General features: G+C 43.8%; 2 protein-coding genes across 4 annotated transcripts in view; both read left to right on the forward strand.

Moving 5' to 3' along the window:
* Positions 1–86: 86 nt before the first annotated feature.
* LEO1 (LEO1 component of Paf1/RNA polymerase II complex) lies at positions 87–9490 on the forward strand. Of its 2 annotated transcripts, none has more exons than XM_005521489.3 (12): positions 87–197; positions 955–1671; positions 1912–2019; positions 2529–2623; positions 3295–3440; positions 3928–4012; positions 4337–4431; positions 4708–4842; positions 5499–5634; positions 5928–6114; positions 6386–6483; positions 9207–9490. In XM_005521489.3, exons 1-12 carry the CDS (start codon positions 140–142, stop codon positions 9309–9311), a joined length of 1965 nt encoding a protein of 654 aa, XP_005521546.2. In that variant the 5' UTR covers positions 87–139; the 3' UTR covers positions 9312–9490. The 2 variants fall into 2 exon arrangements, with proteins under 2 accessions (XP_005521546.2, XP_005521547.2); XM_005521490.3 differs by having other exon boundaries at positions 1915–2019.
* Positions 9491–18552: 9062 nt separating this feature from the next.
* Positions 18553–21642, forward strand: part of MAPK6 (mitogen-activated protein kinase 6) — a 69416-nt gene continuing 66326 nt past the window's right edge. The window contains exon 1 of one of the 2 annotated variants that reach the window (XM_014251157.2): positions 18553–18631. The gene's annotated coding sequence lies outside the window, so the exon portion shown is untranslated. The remainder of the gene's footprint in view (positions 18632–21642) is intronic. The other variant, XM_014251158.2, reaches the window with a different exon arrangement.

Genomic DNA, 21642 nt, shown 5'->3' on the forward strand with positions numbered 1-21642 from the left:
CCCCTCACGGCCGCGGGCGCTGCCCCTTTAAGAGGAGGCGCCCCCTTTAAGAGCGGGCCCCGCCGGACCGCGGGCGGCTCGCGCGAGCGGCGCCCTATGTGACGTCAGTGCGCGGCGCCGGCGGGGCCGCACTGCCGCCATGGCCGACATGGCGGATCTGTTCGGCAGCGACGCGGACTCGGGGCCCGAGCACAAAGGTCCGGGGCGCTTCTCTCTCTCTCCTCCCCCCGCCCGGGTGCCCCCGCCGCGGGCTGCGCCGCCCGCCCCACCTCGCCTCTGCCGCGGTCCCCGAGCGAGGGCGGCAGGGAGGGAGGCAGCGGCGCGGAGCCGCGGGCCGGGGGGTTGGTGCCTGCAGGGGAGGTTGTTCGGCTGTACCGAGTTCTGAAACCTGTACCTGAAACCGAGGAACACCTGACATTTTCAAAATTCTTGTCCGCGTTCCTGTAAATTACTTTTTAAGGCAGGTGTTCTTTTATTTTCCTGTTGGAAACAGCATTTACCAGCCTCGGCACTGAGGAGTGGCTCCATTGTCATAAACCTCCCTGGGTGGATGACTTGGATTAAATTCAGAGTGACAGTTTTGGGTTTGTAGGATCTTATAAGCCGCGTCTATATAATTACTTGTTTAGGTCTTCACTATTTCAGTTGTTATCTTCGTTTGCGTAATTCTTTATTCCTTCTACAGTTTTAGAATCTTAGATCACAGGTTGTGGTTTGAAACTTATTGGGACATCCATCATTTTTCATTGAGCCTTTCTTTGGCTGTGCTTTTAATAGCAAACATTCTATTTTACTATTCTCCGTAACTTTGTTGGTCTTGCTTACATTTCTCTGTAGGTTCTCTCTGGGGGTTGGGTTGTGTTTTTGGGGTTTTTGTTAAAGAAAGGCACATCATCTCATGTGCATCCTCAGAGGGGCATCCTGACTCTTGAAAGGGTGATGTTTGTTTTGCAGATTCCGATTCTGGCTCTGATTCAGATTCCGACCAGGAGAACGCTGGCTCTGGGAGCAATGCTTCTGGGAGCGACAGCGAGCAGGACGATGACAGGGAGGCAATAAAACCCAGTAACAAGGAGTTATTTGGAGATGACAGCGAGGATGAAGGGGCATCCCGTCACTCGGGGAGCGACAACCACTCAGAGAGATCCTACAACCGTTCGGAGGCCTCGGAGCACGAGGACAACGAGCAGTCGGACGGGGACCAGCACAGCGCTTCCGAGGCTGCGCACGACGACGACGAGGATGAGCGTGAGCATGGCTCAGAGGAAGGCAGCCATCATTCAGAGGGAGATGGCTCTGAGAAAGCGCACTCAGAGGACGAGAAGTGGGGCAAGGAGGACAAAAGTGATCAGTCAGATGATGAGGAAAGGCAGCAGAACTCTGACGATGAGGAGAGACAGCAGAACTCTGACGATGAGGAGAAAGTGCAGAACTCGGATGAAGACGAAAGGCCGCAGGTGTCTGATGATGAGGAAAGACTCCAGAACTCTGACGAAGAGAAAATGCAGAACTCTGATGATGAGGAAAGGCCTCAGGCCTCGGATGAGGAGAAGATGCAGAACTCTGACGATGATGAAAGGGCCCAGCGGTCTGATGAGGAGAAGATTCAGAACTCTGATGATGAGGAAAGGGCCCAGCACTCGGATGAGGAGGAGCAAGAGCACAAATCCGGTAGGACTGAATACAGAAATAATGATTTGCTGCTGGTTTGGTCTCTCTTTATTGTTTTGTTTACATTGGCCTGAAAAGATTGAAACTTCAATGTAAAAACATTAATTACATAGCTTTTAACTATAGTCATCTTTGCAATTTTTTTTTCATGCAGCACTTTTAGAGCTTAATTAACAGAGAGGAATTTTAAAATTTGTGGACCAAAATTATTAATTTGCTGAGAATAATTATGCTCCTTAGTAGAGTCTGCAAGGGGCAGCGATAGTGAGGATGAAGTTCTGCGGATGAAGCGAAAGAAACCAATTGCATCAGATTCAGAAGCTGAGAGTGACACAGAAGGGCAGAAAGGTAAATGGTGGAGGGTTTGTGGAGTTTTAGGTCATTTAATCCTCCTCTTGAGCATGCCATTCATCACAGGGCTTGGTAGAACTGATAGCGTTTGCTGTACGGTGTCATGGAAATAACAAAACAGACATCAGGAGTTCTGTGTGGGAGGCACACGCTGATCCTCTTCCAGTTAGATCTGTCAGGTTTTCTCTTCTGTAAATGTTCTTTCATGCATTTTTACTGAAATATACTGAAAAATGGTTCCTTTAATCAGAGCAGCCCAAGGAACCTGTACTGTGTTTTGCGATGGTTTAGGTGGCTGAGGAAGAGATGCTTATTTTCTGAGAAGTAAAATCTTCAAAATGCATGGTGAAATTTCTTTACTTCTCTTCAGTTACTTGAATAAGGATTATCTTATACTCTTCTGTTGCCAGTTTCCAACGTGATTTCCTTATTTGATAAGTAAATCTTGCATTAGGGCTGTGTGGCACATATATGTGTGGTTTAAAATTGTAATTTTTCTGTTAAAGAGCATGCAGATGTCATGGATCTGTTTGGAGGTGCCGATGACATATCCTCAGGGAGTGATGGAGAAGACAAGCCACCAACCCCAGGACAACCCATTGTGAGTGGACTTGACTTTTGAGATAATTAACATGCCGTTCCACTCTGAAGTGCAGAACACTAATTGAGTTGGGTAATATTCTAGTTAAAAGAAAGAGTAGTGAGCATTACATAAGTAAGTAGCCTTACAGATAATTTTGTCACAGCTGAAAGAATTATTAAAATTTTATACATAAAAATATCTGATTTATCTGCCTCCCCCCATCCCTGCTTCACTGTTTGTACTTAAAAAAAATATTTAAAAAATAGTTTGATTGCTGCTAAGTAAAATGCAAAGCCATGGCTGTCTCTGGTACCTTATTGCAGCTATTTGAGAAATATTTATATTTTTATGATAATTTTTCATCTTTTGTTGATAATAGATAAAAATACCTTCTTTAATCTTGTAGAAGGTGTCCCCCTGTCTCCAGTGCTCAGCTCTCTTGGCTCCTTTACTGTACTTTATTGTCTTTGGTCTCTTGAGTTTACACTGGTGCTTGAAGTCACTTGAAGTGCCACATGACACTGCTGAATTGAATTCCTTTCAATGAAAATGCCTGAATTATTTTATCCAAATCTTACTGATCTCTCTGTGCCTATGAATGACTTTTCTTTAAGTAAAATGTAATTATTAGAGCAGCAGTAGCCAGATAGATTTTTCTTACCTATGTTCCTTTTCTTATTTTTCACTAGGATGAGAATGGGCTGAGTCAAGAGCAGCAGGAAGAAGAGCCTATTCCAGAGACCAGAATAGAGGTAGAAATACCAAAAGTAAACACAGACTTGGGTAATGATTTGTATTTTGTGAAGCTGCCCAACTTCCTCAGTGTGGAGCCCAGGTAATTGCACGTTAAATACAGGATTGATAAAGTCTTCTAGTGTTTCCCTGTATTGCTTTTGTTTAGTAATACAGTTAAATGTGTTTGCCCTATTTAAAGCTGTTGACATTAAGATGCATATTCTTGGTTGTGATTAGCCAATAGTAATGGTAGTTATTTTCTAACCAGGTAATTTTATTATGAAGTTTGGTTTCAGTGAATATTAATCCATATTAAGATTGAATAGCTTACTGTCTGTAAAACACAGAGAAAAATGTGGTTTAATTGAAAGCACATGCTGTCAATTGAATTGTAAGCATAAGTTTAGGCTCTCAGAGATGTGAAAGGCAAATGCACACAACCTTTATGCACTTTCCAATGATTAAAAATATCATCTTGAATTTCAGAATAAGGCCTTTTTATTTGTGTATGTTAAATAAAAAACTCTGCAATAATCTGGATTAATTTTCTTAGAAGAATAAATAATGTGTTGTAAAATTTGTTGCAGACCTTTTGATCCCCAGTATTATGAAGATGAATTTGAGGATGAGGAGATGCTTGATGAAGAAGGTAGAACTAGGTTAAAACTCAAGGTATAATATGAATTTTCCTTTTGTCTTTTGCACTCACTTAGGCACTTTCCTTCAAAGTCTGTTTCAGATGTTTTGGAAGGGTGTTTTGAGTTTTCAGATTATAAAAGTGTGGGCACTGAGGAAAGTTGATCTGTTTTAGTCACAATTTTTTAAAAAGCTTGACAGCTGCATTTCACCTATAAAAGCAATATTTTTCACCTTTATTTCTTTTCATGGTGCCACAAGTTACCAAGCCTTTCCAACTGCAATTCTTGACCTATACAGAGTATATTTTACCACAGTATTCCTTATGAGCTAGAAAAACTTGGTTTTTTCCCTCTGCAGGTAGAGAACACAATACGATGGCGGATGCGACGAGATGAGGAAGGGAATGAGATCAGAGAAAGTAATGCACGGATAGTTAAATGGTCAGATGGAAGGTTAGTTTGCACTCTTTGTTACTGAAGTAATGCAGTTGTTCTTGCAGTGACATGCAAAATTGGAAGGTCAGCAAACTTTGACATCAGTTCTGCACGGTACAAATTATTTTAGTCTCAGTGCTTTGAAAGGTTTATGCTCTGCTTAGTTTAGATTGAAATATAATTATTGGCTAGATATAAAAAGGAAACATAAAGGCTTTCTCCATTTAGTAATGAGGCAAAAAAATAGGCTGCAGTGGCTTTATCAAGTAACTGAATGTGGGAATCTCTTTTAAGCATGTCCCTCCACTTGGGCAATGAGGTCTTTGACGTGTACAAGGCACCGCTACAAGGAGATCACAATCATCTGTTCATCAGACAAGGGACAGGCCTGCAAGGACAGGCTGTGTTCAAGACCAAGTTAACCTTCAGGTAAACTCCTGTTCTGTATCAAATGGTGATACTGTTTCTGCAAATAAGTATTGTAACTAGTATATAAAGATTAGATGTATCGATCTGTAAAGCTTCAGGGCTTCGCTGGTTAGTAAGAATGTTTTCCAAACTCAGTTTTTCAGCAAGATTTGTCCTACATTAAGTTGGGAGTGTTAATGTTCCATTTCCTGCATTATGTAGGGTACATATAGATTTTTTGTATATATGTTTTAATTTGTGTTTCTACATGCAAATCCTCGTTTGAGTCAGAAAAAATAATACTATTCCCTGAAATTAATCTTTTGTCTGAGATATAGTTGCTGTCAAGATGACAACTGTTTCTTGAGATATTGGTGTAAACAGTGAGGATGGATGTTTAGGTTGATAAGGGTTGAAAGTTGTAGGATTGTAGCATCATTAAGGTTAAAAAAGGCTTTAGAAATCTTTGAGTCCAGCTGTTAATGGCTGGACTGGTGATTTTACTGCTGTTTTCAGTAACTGTTACAGTGCACACAAATACTTCTTAAAAAGGGTTGATGCTTTTACTTCTGTGCAGATGAATCTCTGAATTCTCAAGTATGCTGGCCCAAACATTGTCTTTTGAAAATGGCTATGTTCCTTAAAGAAGTTTTTAACCCCTAGCAATTTTTTACCAGGCCACACTCTACAGACAGTGCCACTCACAGGAAGATGACTCTGTCTCTGGCAGACAGATGTTCAAAGACCCAGAAAATTCGTATTTTGCCAATGGCAGGCCGTGATCCAGAGTCTCAGCGCACAGAAATGATCAAGGTATTGTGGCACAGAACTCTGTCATCTGCTACTTTAATTTAAATTTTCACAACTGTAATACAGCTGGACATTTTTGAATATTCATTATTTATGAAAAACAGTAATGTTTTGGAGTTTTAAGCAAGAGTTACAAGCCCAGGGTGTGCCTTGCTTAACCTTACAGATGACAAAACAATTTGCAGCCTTTAGACTGTGGTGAGATTATTTCAAAAGGTGCAGTGGAATATGAGGTGCTCCCGAGATGGTTTGGGGTTTTTTTTATCCCTCAGTCCATGTCTTGTTTGTTTGGACAGAAAGAAGAGGAGAGGCTGAGAGCTTCCATCCGCAGGGAGTCGCAGCAGCGCCGGATGCGGGAGAAGCAGCACCAGCGGGGGCTGAGCGCCAGTTACCTGGAGCCCGACCGCTACGATGAGGAGGACGAGGGGGATGATGCAATCAGTCTGGCAGCTATCAAAAACAGATACAAAGGTGGCATCAGAGGTAATCATAAACCTTAATAGCTTGTCATTAAGGCCTGTGTGATTCAGATAGGGTGATTGCACAGGAGAGCCTTGGTAAGATAGGATTTTGCCAGTTCATTTGATACATGAAGAGAGGTTAATTCAGTTTGTATAAGTTTATTTGGTTTACTCTGGACTTAAGTTCTGCAAACATTTTGTGGCTCTAGATGTAAGACATTTTAAATATTCTCTCTTCCTCACCAGTTTCAGATAAACACATTTGTCTTTTTCTTTTTTTCTGGAATGTGCAGAGGAACGTGCTAGAATCTACTCTTCAGACAGTGACGAAGGCTCAGATGAAGATAAAACTCAAAGACTACTCAAGGCAAAGAAACTTAACAGTGATGAGGTAAGAAAAGGACTTTGTTCTTAAGCTTTATTTTTAATGAGGAACATTTCCTTCACTAGATCTAGTGTTTAAACTTGGGACTTCTGTGGTTTCATTTACGCTGTGATGAATGTGTTACTTGACTTGGCATGCTTTCCATGGTAATTAATCACCAATTTCTTATGCACTGCATTAGTTCACAGAGCTGAGTGATTCCCAAAGCAGGACACTATTGTTATTGTTGATTTAAAGATGGAAAAATTTATGCAGAATTATGTAAAATGACTTTACCAATTATGGAAGGAGTAAGGAGACTTAATATTGGAATCCTAGTACAGCGTTACCTAAGTTACGTGGTCCTCTCCTCTTTATTATGGAAATAGTGGAAGCATTTTCACATATCATTTCTGCTCTTTTTAAATAGTAGAGTTAAAAAATTGAGTTAAAAGGACTTACTGTAATTGCTAAACATACATTTTCTGTCACATCAGTATCATCTGAAACACTGGACACTGATTGGGCCCTGATCAAATTAACTGTTAGCTACAGCAGTAGTGCTTTTTCCTACTCTGAAGTGGTGTATTACTGGTTTGTAGTTCACAACTGCTAGGTATTATATGAGTCTTTGTGAACATTGCATTTGAGGCTTAGTTCAAGTCCTGTCACTGCTGATACAGCACTGCAGTGTTACACAAGGACTAAATTGCTCTCATTTTCATTTCTGTACTGTGTTCCCTGTAAAGTCCCTGGGAAGTCTCATTTCCCAGCCCCTTGGGTGTTTTCTGTGTGCTGAATGCAGGTTTTTGGTGCTCTTACAGAGTCAGCTGACTTAGTTGCACTAATAGGCATTGTAATGTGAAGGGGAAGTAAAAATTGTTTTGTCTTCTAAAGACATAGATTCTGGCATTTAGTTATACATCAGGAAAATTTAATATTTCAGAAAATACAACAGCCATAGTGAGTCATGTAGACAAAACTGTAATTTTGTGAGCCCTGTAAGCGTTTCTTAGAAATTGAATTTTTTATTTTTAGGACTCTTACTAGGTGTGTTAGTTGATGATGCAGCAGTGTGAGGACTTGGCAGTTCCATTCTCTCAGAAGAAAAAGTCTAATCAGCAGCATTTCTCTGCTGCCTGAGGAGCAGCAGCCTCCATTTTAGAGTGACTGGGAGGTAATGCTCCTCTGGGGCCTTGGAGTGGTGCTGCAGTGTCACACAAAAGGACACTGGTGCTCGAGCTCCTGTGTTCAGTCCCTGCAGGGGGAGTGTGGTGTTCAGTGCATACCCACATGAGGAAATCTGGCTTCCTTGTACACCCACTTGCTTTTGCCTGCTGTCAGTCCAGAGCATGGCACAAATCTTTGTGCTGATAACAGTGTTACCATTACTGCAAATGTCAGTCTATTATTAATAATACACTTTATCACCACACAGCAAGTAGCTTCACTGTTGCTGCAGTTAATGGGGATATTCTGCTGAACAGGAAGATGGCTCACTGAACAATAGCCCAGCTAGATTACAAGAGAATGTTTGTTCTGAGGAAGAAGCTATCATTGAGATTCCCACCCCTGTTAATTTCTGTTTTCCATGCTTAAAATTCCTTTGTAACTGCGATTCTCTTGGTACTTACTTAATATGTTATTATAGAATCAAATGATTTTGGATAAATAATTATTCCTTAGAGTTCTGAAACTCTAAAGTCCTAGAACTCAGTGTTTCCTCCTTAAAATCCAAGCAAGTTGCTTTCAAAAAAAATAAAATAGAAAACCAAGCCCACACTTCCAAAACCAATAAATGGAAAAAGGGATGAGGCTACTTAGACCTGAGAGTATTTTTAAAGACATTCTTTTTTAACAAGAGTTGAGTTACCACTTGTTCTTCACGTCACAATTGATGAGTTTTGCATGAACAACTCGTGATTTAAAATGTTGTTAGGAAGGATGATTTAAACTGAACTGGTGGAAATGTACATGGAGCAAAAATCAACCTGTTGGTTCCATGAACTAAAAACTGACTATCAACCCTATAAAAGTCTTTATGGTATTGCTTGTAAGCAGGTAATTAACTCAGTGATTTGAGTTCCTTTGAAGCCTCATAAACTATAAACAGTTACATTTCTCAGACTGTAAACTGATGTTGAATCTGAGTGCCAGTGATTCCTCCTAATTTTTTTTTTTTCTTTATGCCAGAGAGTGGTTACTTTAGTTTTGTCTTTCTAATGAACAAAATGCCTGCCTACTTCCTGAATTTCTTCTTTGTTTCAGTAGCTCTGATTCAGGCCATACAGATATAAATAGTTGGAAAACTTAGCCAAGCTGCACAGCTTGAAGGAAAGGGCCTGAAGGAAATGTGTCTGTATAGTGGAAAATGCACTGCAAATTCGAGGAGGTGTCCATGCTCATGAGACCTGCTGTGAGTGGCCCTGCATGTGCTGTTAATGCAGATAATGCAGAGACTCTGTGCATGCCATGCTCAGAGCAGGTGTGGATGCAGGGCCAGCGAGGGGCTGCAGCTTCCTGGACCCTCCTGGCCTGGGGTGTGACACTGGGAGCAGCCACTCAGTGCTGTGGGTGAGGGCTGGCACAGAACCAGCCCTGCTTCACAGTTGCACAGAATGGAAAAACTAGAACTAGTTATTTTGCTTTTCTTACAAAAAAGACTGAGGTATTTTTGTTGTTATTCTGTGTTCATTTTCTATTTTTGCTGGAAATATGCTGGTTTATTTTTGTCCTTTTTTTGCCTTCAGGAAGGTGAACCTTCTGGAAAGAGAAAAGCAGATGATGATGACAAAGCAAGTAAAAAGCCTAAGAAATACGTGATCAGTGATGAAGAGGAAGAAGATGATGATTAATATTAAGGAAGCGCAGCAGTTGCTTTTTTTGTTTCTGTTTTTTCTATATATATGTTTATATATATTGTACAGTTCTGTTTGAGCACAGATGTAAGTAACCATAAGGGGCTTATTTTGATAAAGGAAAATTCCTAAGTCTGCGTTTCTGGTGTGAATAAAGTTTTTTTGACTTCCTTTGACTCTAAGAGTTTTGTCTCATTGCAGCAAATGTTGTGCCAGGGATCATCACGGTGCTGATCTTTATCTTGCAAGTGCATTTCAGCATTGAGAAGTGTAGCGCCTGGTTACCAAGGTGAATTGGTCAGTAACTTAGTGGGGTCATTAGGAGAAGCCATGCTGATCTCTGTGGAATGCTTAAATGAGAAGTTTGCCTGACAGGGGATTGATGATAGAGCTTGCTAAAAACATACAGTGGTACAGTACAACTCATATTCCTTATTTCCTGCTTGCTGGACAGTACATTACTGTGCTGGTATAATTTGCTGACTAAAAATATTTCTTGCCATGTTTGAGTAAATCATTTTAACTGCATGAACTTCACACTTAACTGATGACATAAGACATTTACTTTTCATGCATTGAAGTCCAGAATGAATATCTGCATCTTGCCTGTGCAGTAATAATAATAATAATAATAACAATAATAATATTAGTCATGTGCTAGTGATGTAAATGTCAGAGTAAAAGCACTTTGTTCAACAAAACTGACATTTCTGCCAGCAGAGCTGAAAGGCTTCTTTAAAAGGTGAAATGAATCACAGTGCAAAAAAATACAACATGACCATAGTGTCTCAGAATCTCCTGTAATTTTTATGGTGCCATTTCCTCTTGTTTCTGGTTGGTTTTATAAATGGTTTTGCTTAGGGATGTCACTGAGGAGAATATTCTGGACAGAACCATTGCTGTGTTTACACTTCTTGTAAACACCTTGACGATGCAATACCAGCTGTAAAATAGTAGAAATAACTGAACTTTTCCACTCTTTCTTTCAGAGATGAAATACCCATGTGCAGTTTTTCTCAGAGAGCGTTCATATGTTATCTGTGCTGCTTTTTTGGCTGACTTCTCACACAGTCCTGCAGAGCCTGAATGGAACTTGAAGTTGAGAAAGCAAAGTAGCTGAACTCCTTATAAACAAAACCATTGAGTGATGCTGTGCAAAGTTTATGATGTGGATTTGTGTTACATAAGCTGAAATGAAGTAGCTGGTAGTTATTGAAGAGGGACTGGTCCCCACCTCTCTCCTGCCAAACTGAATTTGGCTTTTTTCTTAAAAGGGAGAAAGTGCCTCATAGCGAGCGTTTTGCTTGTGACATTCCCTGGCTCTTTGAGTTAGAGTTTTCAACCTGGACATCTTGCTTTTGTCATCTTTAACTCTGACAGTTGTTTGCCACAATGCTGTACCTCCACTTCTGTCTGGAAGGCACGGGAGCATTGTGGCTGCATAGCACAGATCTCTGCATGTGCAAATCATTCTGCAGAGCAGCTGACTGCAGTGGAGACTGTAAGTAAGAAATGAAAAAATTCAGCTTGGACATCTGAGTGCCTGAGAAACTCTTCCTTTTTTTTCTTAAATAGTTGTCTGAGAGTTTCTGTGCCTCTTTAATGGGCAGATAAAGTCCTCCAGCTGCTGGAATTTTGACCCTGTAATCCTCTTAGTTTAGACCTCTGCTGGGAGACTGGTTCCTGACATGAGGTTACCTGCTCTCTGTTGGTAACCTCAGGAAGAAGCCAACTGTTTAGGAAGGGACTCATTCTATATGGATGTAACATGCTGTACTTTCACATAAAAGCCTCCCAGATACCTCTAAAAAACAAATTTGGCATATGGAAACAGCACCATTTCACTGGTAATGTGTTTACTTTTATACCAGTTTAATGTAAATGTTGGCTATTTTTATTTTTACTACACTCCTAAGAGTCAAAATGTTTTAATCACTTTCAAAATTTGATGCTGACTAAGCCTTTACTAAGTAAGTGGTCCACTTTAGCTTCCAAAAATGAGGCTTTTTGTGGATTACGAAGATGAAAAGAAGTAATTTTTACACTGTTGTCTTTTGTAAATTGCTCTTTTAAAGTCTTATTTAAATGTGAGGCTTTAGAAAGTGTTTTCTCAGCTTAAATTGGTTTAACAATCATCATGTAATTAAAGTCACTTGAATGAACTTAGCCTTATCCCCAGTATTTTTTAGGTGTGGGACTAATGTATGGTTTTATATAACTCGAAGACAGTTTTTGCTCTCCCCTTTCCCAGCTTGTCAGTCTGTCTGTTGATGGAATGAGGGTGCATAAAGCCTGTTCTAGTGCCTGATGAGAACTTGTGGTAGGTTGGTAAAAGGTTCAGGTGTGTTGCACGGTGTCAGGAGAGCTCAGCCCTGAGTGGGCACTGCTGTGAAAGCAAAATATTCCTCAGGTAGGAGGGGGCAGGTTCCCTGGGGAAGTAAGTTTTCTTCCTAAGTAGATGTGCAAATGAAGCTTTCATGGGAATAAAGACAGGTATCTCCAGTGGAAAGGACCAGAATTTATTACTAGATATTCTCTAAAGTTATCAGGACAAAATGCTCTTTATTTCAGCACTCAGTGCAGTGTGCAGGTACAGCCTGTGCCTGGTCACTGTTCATTTCAGGTCTGGACTGAAACCTTTACAAAAATTTGCCAAACAATCCAGGAAGCAGCAACACAGCTGCCACAGGGCAGGTTTGAATAGACCTGTCAGAGCCCAGGGAATGGTGCAGGGAGAGAGAGAACATCCCCGGCACGAGGATGCTCTGGGACTTTGTGTAGGTCAGGGAAGAGCAGCACAGCACCCTGCAGGCATTGCTACCCACTGACCCAAAGTATTCCATTATGGAATTACATCTTCAGATAAACCCAAGGGCACTTCCTTCTCTTGCAGTCATGGATAGTGGAAATACATAGGGAATATATTGACTTTTATCCTGACAGCCAGCTAATTTGATCTGGCTGCCTTTACTGTACACATGCTGGATAGGATGTTGCTGTGAATAAGTGTTTGATGGGTATTAAAATAGCCACATCTGATTTTAAATATCCTTAATTCCAGTGGGATGGAAAAAAATATGGGGCAGGGGAATGAATATTCAGGAGTTTTCCTGACTGAAGTAATGACTGAATGTGCTCCAGAGTTTTCTGCAGCTCTAACTGCCCCTGTTCTTATCACAGAGGTAACATCTGTGTATCTATTTAGGTTATTTATGGTGCTTGTCTGGTTGATAATTAGGTTTGTGTCTGCTGTGACTGGTTAGGTAATGTTTTCCCAGGATCTCCCCTTGCTGGATTTTGCTTTTATTGTAGGGGAGGTGTAGAGAGCTCCTGCAGAAGGGTTCCTTCCTGCCCTCAGCTCACGTCAGGGGTTTGATGCTGCAAACAGCTCAGTCCACTGCGCTGTTTCCCAGCATCTAAGGGGGCTGCATTTTCTTTTGGAAGCAGTGGGTTCACAGCTGCCTTGGGCTTTTCTGCTGTGAACTGAGTGATTGATGCTGCTTTCACAGCAGTGCCAGTGCACAGAGAAGAGCGAAGATGTGGAAGCTTCACACCCAAGCCCTTGTTAAGACCCTTGTCAACAGTGAGCTCTGGGAAGCTCTTAGAGCAGGGGTTCTGTGGCTGCAGCTATGGTTTGGCACAAGGAATCACAGGGGAGCTCGGGCTGGAAGGGAGCAGTAAGGACTGGGGAGTCCAACTTTCTGCTCCTCACAGGGCTGCTTCAAACTAAACCATAGAGCTTTCAGACACTTTCTGAACTCTGTCAGGCTCGGTGCCACTCCCCTGGGGAGCTGTTCCAGTGCCTGGCCACCCTCTGGGTGAAGAACCTGTTCCTTATGTCCAAGCTGAGCTTGCCTGACACAGCTTCCCCATTTCCTCGTGTCTGTGGCTGGTCTGCAGAGATCAGCCTCTGCCCCTTGAGGCAGCTGGGGGCTGCAAAGTGCTCCCCTCCATGGTGCTGCTGGCTGTGGGGCACCTGCATCTGGGCATCATTTCAGATTCATTATCAATTAATTGTAGATAATACCAGCTTGGACTCTATCTTTCTAAACAAAAAAGAAAGATACTGCTTTGATAGTGTCCTGAAATTCCTTCTCCCAAAGAAAACCTTGATTAGAAAAGATGATTACTAGAGCATCTTGATTCTTTCTGTGCTAAGGAGACGCTGTGAGCTATTGGTATGGCCCCTTTGTTCGTAGGAGAAGAACCTTCCTGTATGAGTGAGTCAAAATTCATGAGGGACAGATAAGGAGGGACTGGTATTTTATGAATGCCACTTTTTTTATTATTATTTTATTTATTTTTTTATTTTATGAATACCACCCCCAGGTTTTTCTCACAGATATCCATATATATGAATGTGTATTTTCCACTTCTTACATCTCTCATGGTCAGAAACTTCCTCTAAATCTACAGATGAAAATACTTACTGGACATGATTGCAAAGTGACCACATTTAAACTGAGAACATTTCACTAATCTGTGGATGTGTTACCCTTTTGCAAATCCTGTTTGATCTCTCAGAAATAAATAGGATTATTCTGGATCTCAGACTTTCTCAAACACTAAACTTGAGCAGCTGCTGGCATGTAGCAGGCAGCACCATGTATGTGGTTGTCTAAGATTTAATCCTGCCACAGCACAGCCTTGCTGGATACTGGGGAAAATAAATTTCTGAATGCTGCACTACCAGTTTGAAGACTTGAGTCACTTTGTAATTTGGCACTATGCTGGACTCCAGGGCTGCTGTTTCCCTCAGCTATTTACTGCCTCTGCTCCTGTTTTTTCTTGGGACAACTTTCCCTTCAGATAGCCAGCAAAATTTTTGAGTAAACTGGATTATCTGAGATCTTTCAAGCCATTTAAATGTCCTTAATACACGTGCAATGACATTTACTAAGGGCATTCTGGATTTACATGTTGGGAATTACACACATGTGCAAAGCATTGTGATTACAGTGTGTTCCTGACAAATACACCTCTGCAGAAGTCACACACTGTGTGGAGCAGCATTTTTAAGTATGATTTCTGACTCTGAAGTTACTTGCCAGAGATCCACACCACGTAACTAAGAGGAGCTGGGGGGCTGGGAAGAGGCTTCTGTTGGAAATGCAGATGAGCTCATGCTGAATTGAGGCTGTGGATTGGAAAAGGTTGAGAGTGCTGACCTGGATGCTTGGGACAGTTCACAGTTTGGATATAGCATTGGATGTGACAGTAGTTTACAGCTGACACTTTCCTGCACAGAAATACCATTCCCAGATAAACTGGAAGGAAACTTGTTTAGGGAAAGAAATTCTTTTCAGTGTCATGGACTTCTTTTGAGCCTCTCTTTACCCCTGTTTTTGTTTTCTTTCTTGTCTTCCTTTCACAATTTATTAAATCTCTTCAGACTTTCCTGGGCCAAACAGGTTTCTGTTGTTACACAACACCATCCAAGGTGTGCTAGCAGATCAGCTCTATTGCCAGGGACCTAGAAATGAGATCTCCAGCTTCTTGACAGAGTTAAGGTGTCACATTTGAGGGGGATCTCTGGGAGTGGTTTAGGACTGGTGTATTTCATGCTGTGGGGCTGAACTCTGAGCAGATTTTTTTTTTTCTCCAGCAGACTATTATTGTAAAATTTTAAAAGTGTATATAGCCTTTCCAAGGTTATTAGAGATTTTAGGTAGATTGGCTTTTCAAAGGGCTTTGATCTTGAACAAGTCCAGCTTTTAGGGTTTTTCTTACATCACATTGTTTCAAAAACCTGAAAAGTTTTAGGATTAAAGGAAATCTGAAATGACATAGAGGGGGGAAAGTCTTGTTGTTCTGGAAGCAGGGAAGGGGCAGAACTCCTAGCAGGTGTTTAATGTCACAGAGGGGCTGTGCTGGGTGAAGCTGGGTCTGTCTGAACGTGCAGCTGCCTTCTGCAGGACCCACCTGCCCTGGGGCAGAGCCTGCAGAGGAGGGCTGCAGAGGGCTGGGATCTCTGCCTCTGGAGGGGGTGTCTGATCCTGGCTGGTGTGCAGAGGAGGGCTGCAGAGGGCTGGGATCTCTGCCTGTGGAGGGGGTGTCTGATCCTGGCCTCCCACACCAGCCAGGGCTGCTGCAGCCCGGGCTCAGAGAGGCAGAACGTTACTGCTTGCTCTTCGAGAAATGTGCCAATTAATGAAGAGTGGGCTCACAAATAAAAAAACCCAGGCGTGCCCTGGCTTTCTATAAAAACCCTAATTACTCGGAAGTACACAAGTTGTGTGCCAGAAGGATGTGTTTTTCAAATCATTATTCCAGATGGTTCTTTCCAAGCCATATAAATATATGTGTTTTAAAACTGGCAACAAAGAAGGCTGTAAAATAGACTGAAAACTTGCATTATTAAAATAAAAAAGAAAAAAAAGTAAAAAAAAAGAAAAAAAAGGAAAGAATAATACATACTAATGCAATTTAGGCTGAAAAAAAATCTATATAAAAAATCTGTATTCAGCAACAAAGGCATGAGATATCTGCCTGTCCCCACAGCCCTGAGTGCCGTACCCACAGTGGCCCAGGAGCTCCTGAGCCTGGCCAGCGCAGCTCCAGCACCTGCCTGCCCTCCTGTTACTCACTGCTGTGTCCTTCCCCCTGAGCTGTGTGCTCACCCTGTGCTGCTCTCCTGCAAGGCAGGGCTGCATTTCTACTGCTACTGCCTGAGTTATGGCGTGTTCAGCGCTTCTCAGGCAAGGTGTAACTTTATTCTGCTCCAGGGTAGTTTTTGGGAAGGGTGCTGTGAGCTGGGAACAGTGCTGGGGTTTAGCTTGTGTGTGAAGGCTCACTGAGGCTCAGGTGGTGACTTTGGGGCCGTGGTGTGGCATGGCAGGACTGGAGTTACATGGCAGCTTGCCTTACAAACCCTTTAAAGGTTTGGAAAGCAGAAAAATGCTTGCTGAGATGTAGAGAGTAGCAAATCTCTAAAGCCAAAACTCTGCAATACAGAGCACTGAGTGCCTTGGTCATCAGGTTGCTTGGCATGAAACACCAGTGGGTTTAAGTTCATAGAAAAATAGTTTTGCACATGGACCTCTGTCCTCTGAGACAGGATAAACTTGATGTAAGCTTTTCTGACAGATTTTAACCTGTGATTTCACAGTGCTGGTTGTGCTGGTTAGCTGAATCCAGTTTCCCAGAGTTTTCTGAGTCTCAGCTCACCTTTTGCTATAGCTTCAGTCAGTACATTTTCTATGTTTTGTAAACAAGGAAGGGCTGCAATTTACATACCTCCTTTTTGAGCATTTTCCTAAATGTGGTGGTGTCTCTCTCATTCAGTTGTGGACCACTAAGCACTTGTCAGCTCCCATTTGCTCAGACTCCTGGATTATTCCTGCTTCTGGGAGAAAAAAAGAAAGGTGCCTTTAGGCCTTACAACTGAAAGTTCTCTTGTCTGTCTGTACGTGGGGGTCTGTTTTGTGAAGATGGAGCAAGGCTGCACATTGCATGAGGTCATTTGGAGGTGGGAGATGAAATATCCTTGTGCTTTCGTGTGACCTTGGTAATGCATTGGCAGAGCTTTGATGTGAAAAGCTGAGATTGCTGCTTTGGGCCAGCTGTAACTAGTTCATGCTGCTGTTCACCAGTTTTAGGGTTTCAGAAGGGAACAGGACAGATTAGGAGAGAGCAGCACACAGAATTCTTGCCATTGGACAGCTTTTTGGTTCTTGTGACCGGTTTCCATAGCAGGAAAATATGCAGCTTTGGTTAAACCCGTTTCGTGTGACTTTGTTGTTGTGCTCCAGAATGATTCCTGTACTCAGCAGCAGTGTTGAGCAGTGTCAAATCTCCTGTTGCCAGATAGAGAGTGGGTGTTGTGCCAGTGTGTTTGTGCAGAGAGGAGCTGCTCCGGCAGCTGAAGGGCAGCTGGCAGCTCTCCTGCCTCGTCATGCGCGCTGGCAGGCGCTCCTGGACTGATTCACCGCCCCAAAATAACCTGCAGGGCCAGGGTGTTCCTGTGAACCCCATGTGCCTCAGCGTGATCAAGGGGAGACAATGAGACTCCCCTCTGCAGTGCTGCTGCATTTACCAAATACGAAGGGGATTTGTATTCTGAGCTGTAGGTCCCAGCATAGCCTGGGATTCCTCTTCTCCAAAGCCTTTGGGGAAACAAGCAGTGGCTCTTTTCTGGCCAGGTGTACCGAGGTGATCCCACAGGTGCTTCCATGGAGTTGGGAGAAGTTTCCAGTCCCAGTGCTGATGAGGTGGTCACCAGTCCAACAGCAGCACTTCATGGCTGGTTTTTTCATTTTCAGAAAACCTGCCAGCTCTGAACAACCAGAAGTGTTGTTGGTTGGTTCCCAGCTGCCATGCAGAGAAAGGTGGTGTCAGGAAAGGGTTTCAGACCCTGTAGGAGTGAGGGGTGTCTCTGGAGGACGTTTGTAGTAAAACCTGATCATTTTGCCCTCAGCAAATCCCAGGAATTGCTTCCTGAGGTGGAGGGGTGGCTCATGGAAATTCCACCCTGTGTGGAGGTGGGCAGCCCTTGTGCCACAGCAGCTCTTTGAGTGGCCTCGGGAGGTACCAGGGCAGAGTGGCCTCTCCCCAGGGCCCTTTCTGTGCTTCCTGACTGCATCTCCCCCATTGCTCTGGGTCCTCTGACTCCTCAAGGGACTCAGTGCTGGCGGCTTCATTCTGCTTCTGGTAAATTCTGAAATGAAGTGTGTGTTTAGCAAGGGTTTTAGTGTCTTTAAAAAATAATATTGTCATGTTTGTTTCCGTTTTCAAGAGCAACTGAGCACCTTGTTTGTGCCCAGCCTGCTCCCACTCCCCCAGGCCGCCGAGGTGCAGAGCTGCTCCCTCTGCGGCGGCTTTCAGCTGACAATAGTTAATCACCACCTTTTGCAAAATGGCCTGCAATGTATTTTCTTTCTGTTGCTCTTCTGCCAGCCTGCTGTGTTCTCCCTGGGTGTGATTTATAGCTGCACACGTGGTTATGCTAATGGGAAGCCTTGCAGGGACAGACGGTGTGTGCTCAGACACTGCTGCAGGAGGAGCTGCCTGGATTTCCATGGATGCGCCTGCCATGGCTCAGTGGAGCGAGCGCTTCATTTAGTAAATGTCTCTCCTAACCTGTCACAGTGCTGCCTGTTTTCGCTGCAGCATATGCTCTGATGGGGGCTGTTGATTCAGCAAAAGCAATGGTGGCCAATAGAGCTGATCAAATGCTCCAGAAATAGTTTACCACATAAATTATTCAGTGGCTGTTGGTGTTTCTTGTCACATAATGTGTGTGACCACTTGGAGGTTGGTGTGCTCTGGTGCACACGCTTGCTGAGGGGGCTTCTCTGCTTCACTCACCTCTGGTGCAGGTACAAAGGTTTCCTGTGCTCTTTGTGGGTGATACAAGAGGGGAGGGGAGAGTCTGGAAGGTCTGGTAAAGGCTTGAGATCTTCTTTGAACAATTCCCAGTTGGAGCAAGGCAGACAGAGCCTCTGAGAGCCGCTAACTCTGTGTGTTAAAGATGTTATCCTCCATTTTTGCCCCAGAGTTCGAAGCTGCCACGGTTATTTCAGTAAAAGGGATAATTGAACATGCCCTGGGTGGTGACCTCGTGTCACCCAACTGTGTGTGCCCAAAGCTGGGCTGGCACAACCTTTGGGGCTGTGGGAGGGGCAGGTAACCTGCAGCAGAAGCCAGCTGGTCACTGGGCGAGTGGGCAGCTGGCTCTGCCAGCAGCAAACAGCTTTAAGGTCTTTTTGTTTGGTTGCAGAGATTGTGTGTCTTAGGTCTTTCTAAAGTTTGGTTGCTGTCTGATGTGGCACATTTACATTTGTATCAGGACTCGTGGGGTTTGGTTATTTTTTTGTTTTCTGGACCAGGTGCATCAGTCACTTAATGCTTAGGTTGGTTGCACAAGTATAAACCTTCTAGGGTATAGATAAGTGGTTTAGGTATCAAGTACTGAGGGCACTGTGTAAAACTGCACCTACAAAAGATCCTTTGTTATCTTCCACCTGTGGGTGTCCCCATCACCTGGCTGATTTAACTGGGTCTCACCACAGGACCAAAGGACTAGAGTCTACTGATCGTGGATGTGCAACACCAAAACATCTTCTTATGGTATTGACAGATTGGGAACGGTGGGGCACCCCAGGACTTCGGATTTTTATTTTTTTAAAATTTTTAAATTGAATTTTAAATAGTTGGCTGATCCCTTCTCTACTAGTGGGCTGCTGGCAGTGCATTTACCATATGAACATCAACAGTGAGAAGCCCAGCTCCCCTTTCAGAAGTGAGGGAAGATCAGGCCTGCCAGCCTGTCTGGGGCTGTGACTCGCCCGTGCATGGGCAATTTGCATTGCAGATGTGGTTTCACAAGGCAGGGGCTGGAAGGGAGGCTGTGCTCTGCAGGCATCACACACCCTTCCTCTCTGTTGGGCACTACCTTGTCCCTCAAGCAGCCTCTCCAGCAGCCTTGGCAGTATTTTAATCCAGGGCTTGTTGGGGTGAGTGGCCAAAACAGCCAATTAACTCCTGCCCTGCCAGCCCAGTGCCTTTCCCTCGGTGTTGAGATGCCTCTCACACAGTGTCTGGTAAAAATGGTGTTTTCTGTGGTATTTTAGATAAATCCACTCTCTAACACATCCTGTTTGAAACAGCCCTTAAGGATGTGGTAGTCCCCTTAGACCCATGAAAGCTGTGGCAAGCAGCCTGTGAAGCTGTGATGCTGGCTGTGCTGCAGGACACTGTCCTAAGGAGATTGGGGTGCACCATCCACAGCACCACCTCCCCTAATGCTGCTCATTTCCACGGCCACCTGCTTCCCAGGGAAGAGAGAGGAGCCTTCCCTTGAAGGGGTCTGGGATGTGCTGGGGTCTGAAAGCTCTGTCCCCTGCCCTGCCAGGGAGGCTCTCAGGGCCTGGTTGAGGTGTGAGCAGCTCCTCTGCTCACCCTGCTCAGTGCCACTGCTGCCACCACAGTACTTCATGGCACTGTGGGAGTGGGACAGGGCTGCTCTGGCAGTGGCTTGTGTGGCTGTGGTTTCATGGTGCGGGTGCTTTGGTGACAACATCCTCCCTTCCACCCTTGGCTTCTCATCCTGGCTTCTGGAACTGAGCAACCCTCCCCTTGCGGTGACACAGCTGCACACTGGGACTCTGCAGGGCTGCGTTTAACCAAAACACAAAGCAATTTTATTTTACTTGCTTTTAATATTACTAATTTTAAGGCATAGATCTGTTCCTGAGTTAGTGAAGCCCCACAAAAAGTCACTGGCAGCTCAAGGAGCAGCCAGCTGTGAGGTGAGGAGGTGCCAGCCACTCCTGCTGCCCAGGTGGGGTTAACCACACCTCACTGCAGAACCAGGCAGGACTTTGCCTCCTTGGAGAACGACCATCCCTAGTGCAGGAACTCACAGTGAGGGTTTCCGTGGCAATTTGTGCAGCTGGTACCACCTTGAGCACTGAGAATTCATCAAATTGTCTGGAGAAGGAAGGATTTAAAAGTCACAAGTCAAGAGCCAAGTCTCTCCTGCCCTTACCTCGGTGGCTGTAGTCAGCACCCCTCACGTGCCTCCCGCCTCTGATGGAGTGGGAGTCAGCCAGCTCTTCATCATTGGCCTGTGCAGGGAGAGCAAGTGGGAACTGCAGCCTGTGGGAGTGTTTCGTGTACCAAAACGTGACTCAAGGTGCAGCTCAGTGCCATGTTTTCTTTAGCAACAAAACCTTCTGACAAAACAAGCCAAAGCCACTTGACAAAACTGTTCCTGCTCCAACAGCTTGGGTTTTTCCTCTTGTCACTAACCTACCTTTGGGGCCACAGTGTAAGTGGGAGTACTGAATTAGTTAAGTTTAAAAAAAAATGTCTTTTTAAACAGGAAAATTTGTTCCTAAGCTAAGCTCCTTCACTCAGGGCCTGCATGGTCCCTCAGCATCTGATAACATTGTAAAGCAAATAGCACTGGCCTTGCAAGTGTGTGTCTGAGGAATCTGTCTCCACCCTGAAACCAGGGGGAGGAGAGGAGGAACCGTATTTTTGGCACAGGTTACTTTGTGTATTTACATTTTTTGCTGAGATGAATTGCCTGTAATGGCCAAATATGAATGATTCAGTTAATTTGGGGTTCTTTTTCTCCTCCAGCCTCATGGTAGCTTCGCAGTGCTGCAGGGGAATGCAGATCTGAGGCTGTTTCAATATTGCTTACTTTTTTCAGTTTATCACACTCCTCCTTGATCTTTCCCGCTGGCAGTGGAGCAGTGTGTAAATGTGTGTCTCGTGCTGAGTGTTTGAGTTCAATGTCAGGGTAAATTTGTCGTTAGCAGCTGAGGAGACCGTGCTGGACTGCCTCAGCATCCTCGGGGCAGTGGTGCTACCTGAGCTG

This window comes from Pseudopodoces humilis, chromosome 16 (genome assembly GCF_049639895.1).
Source record: "Pseudopodoces humilis isolate 2021_Gansu_Grassland_sample_001 chromosome 16, ASM4963989v1, whole genome shotgun sequence".
In the NCBI taxonomy this organism is placed as follows: domain Eukaryota; kingdom Metazoa; phylum Chordata; class Aves; order Passeriformes; family Paridae; genus Pseudopodoces; species Pseudopodoces humilis.

Coding starts and splice junctions, on each gene's coding strand:
- LEO1 (XM_005521489.3), top strand. CDS start 140: ATGGCCGACATGGCGGATCTGTTCGGCAGCGACGCGGACTCGGGGCCC. Junction 5,635..5,927: donor AGCGCACAGAAATGATCAAG/GTATTGTGGCAC, acceptor TTGTTTGGACAG/AAAGAAGAGGAGAGGCTGAG. Junction 6,115..6,385: donor ATACAAAGGTGGCATCAGAG/GTAATCATAAAC, acceptor TGGAATGTGCAG/AGGAACGTGCTAGAATCTAC.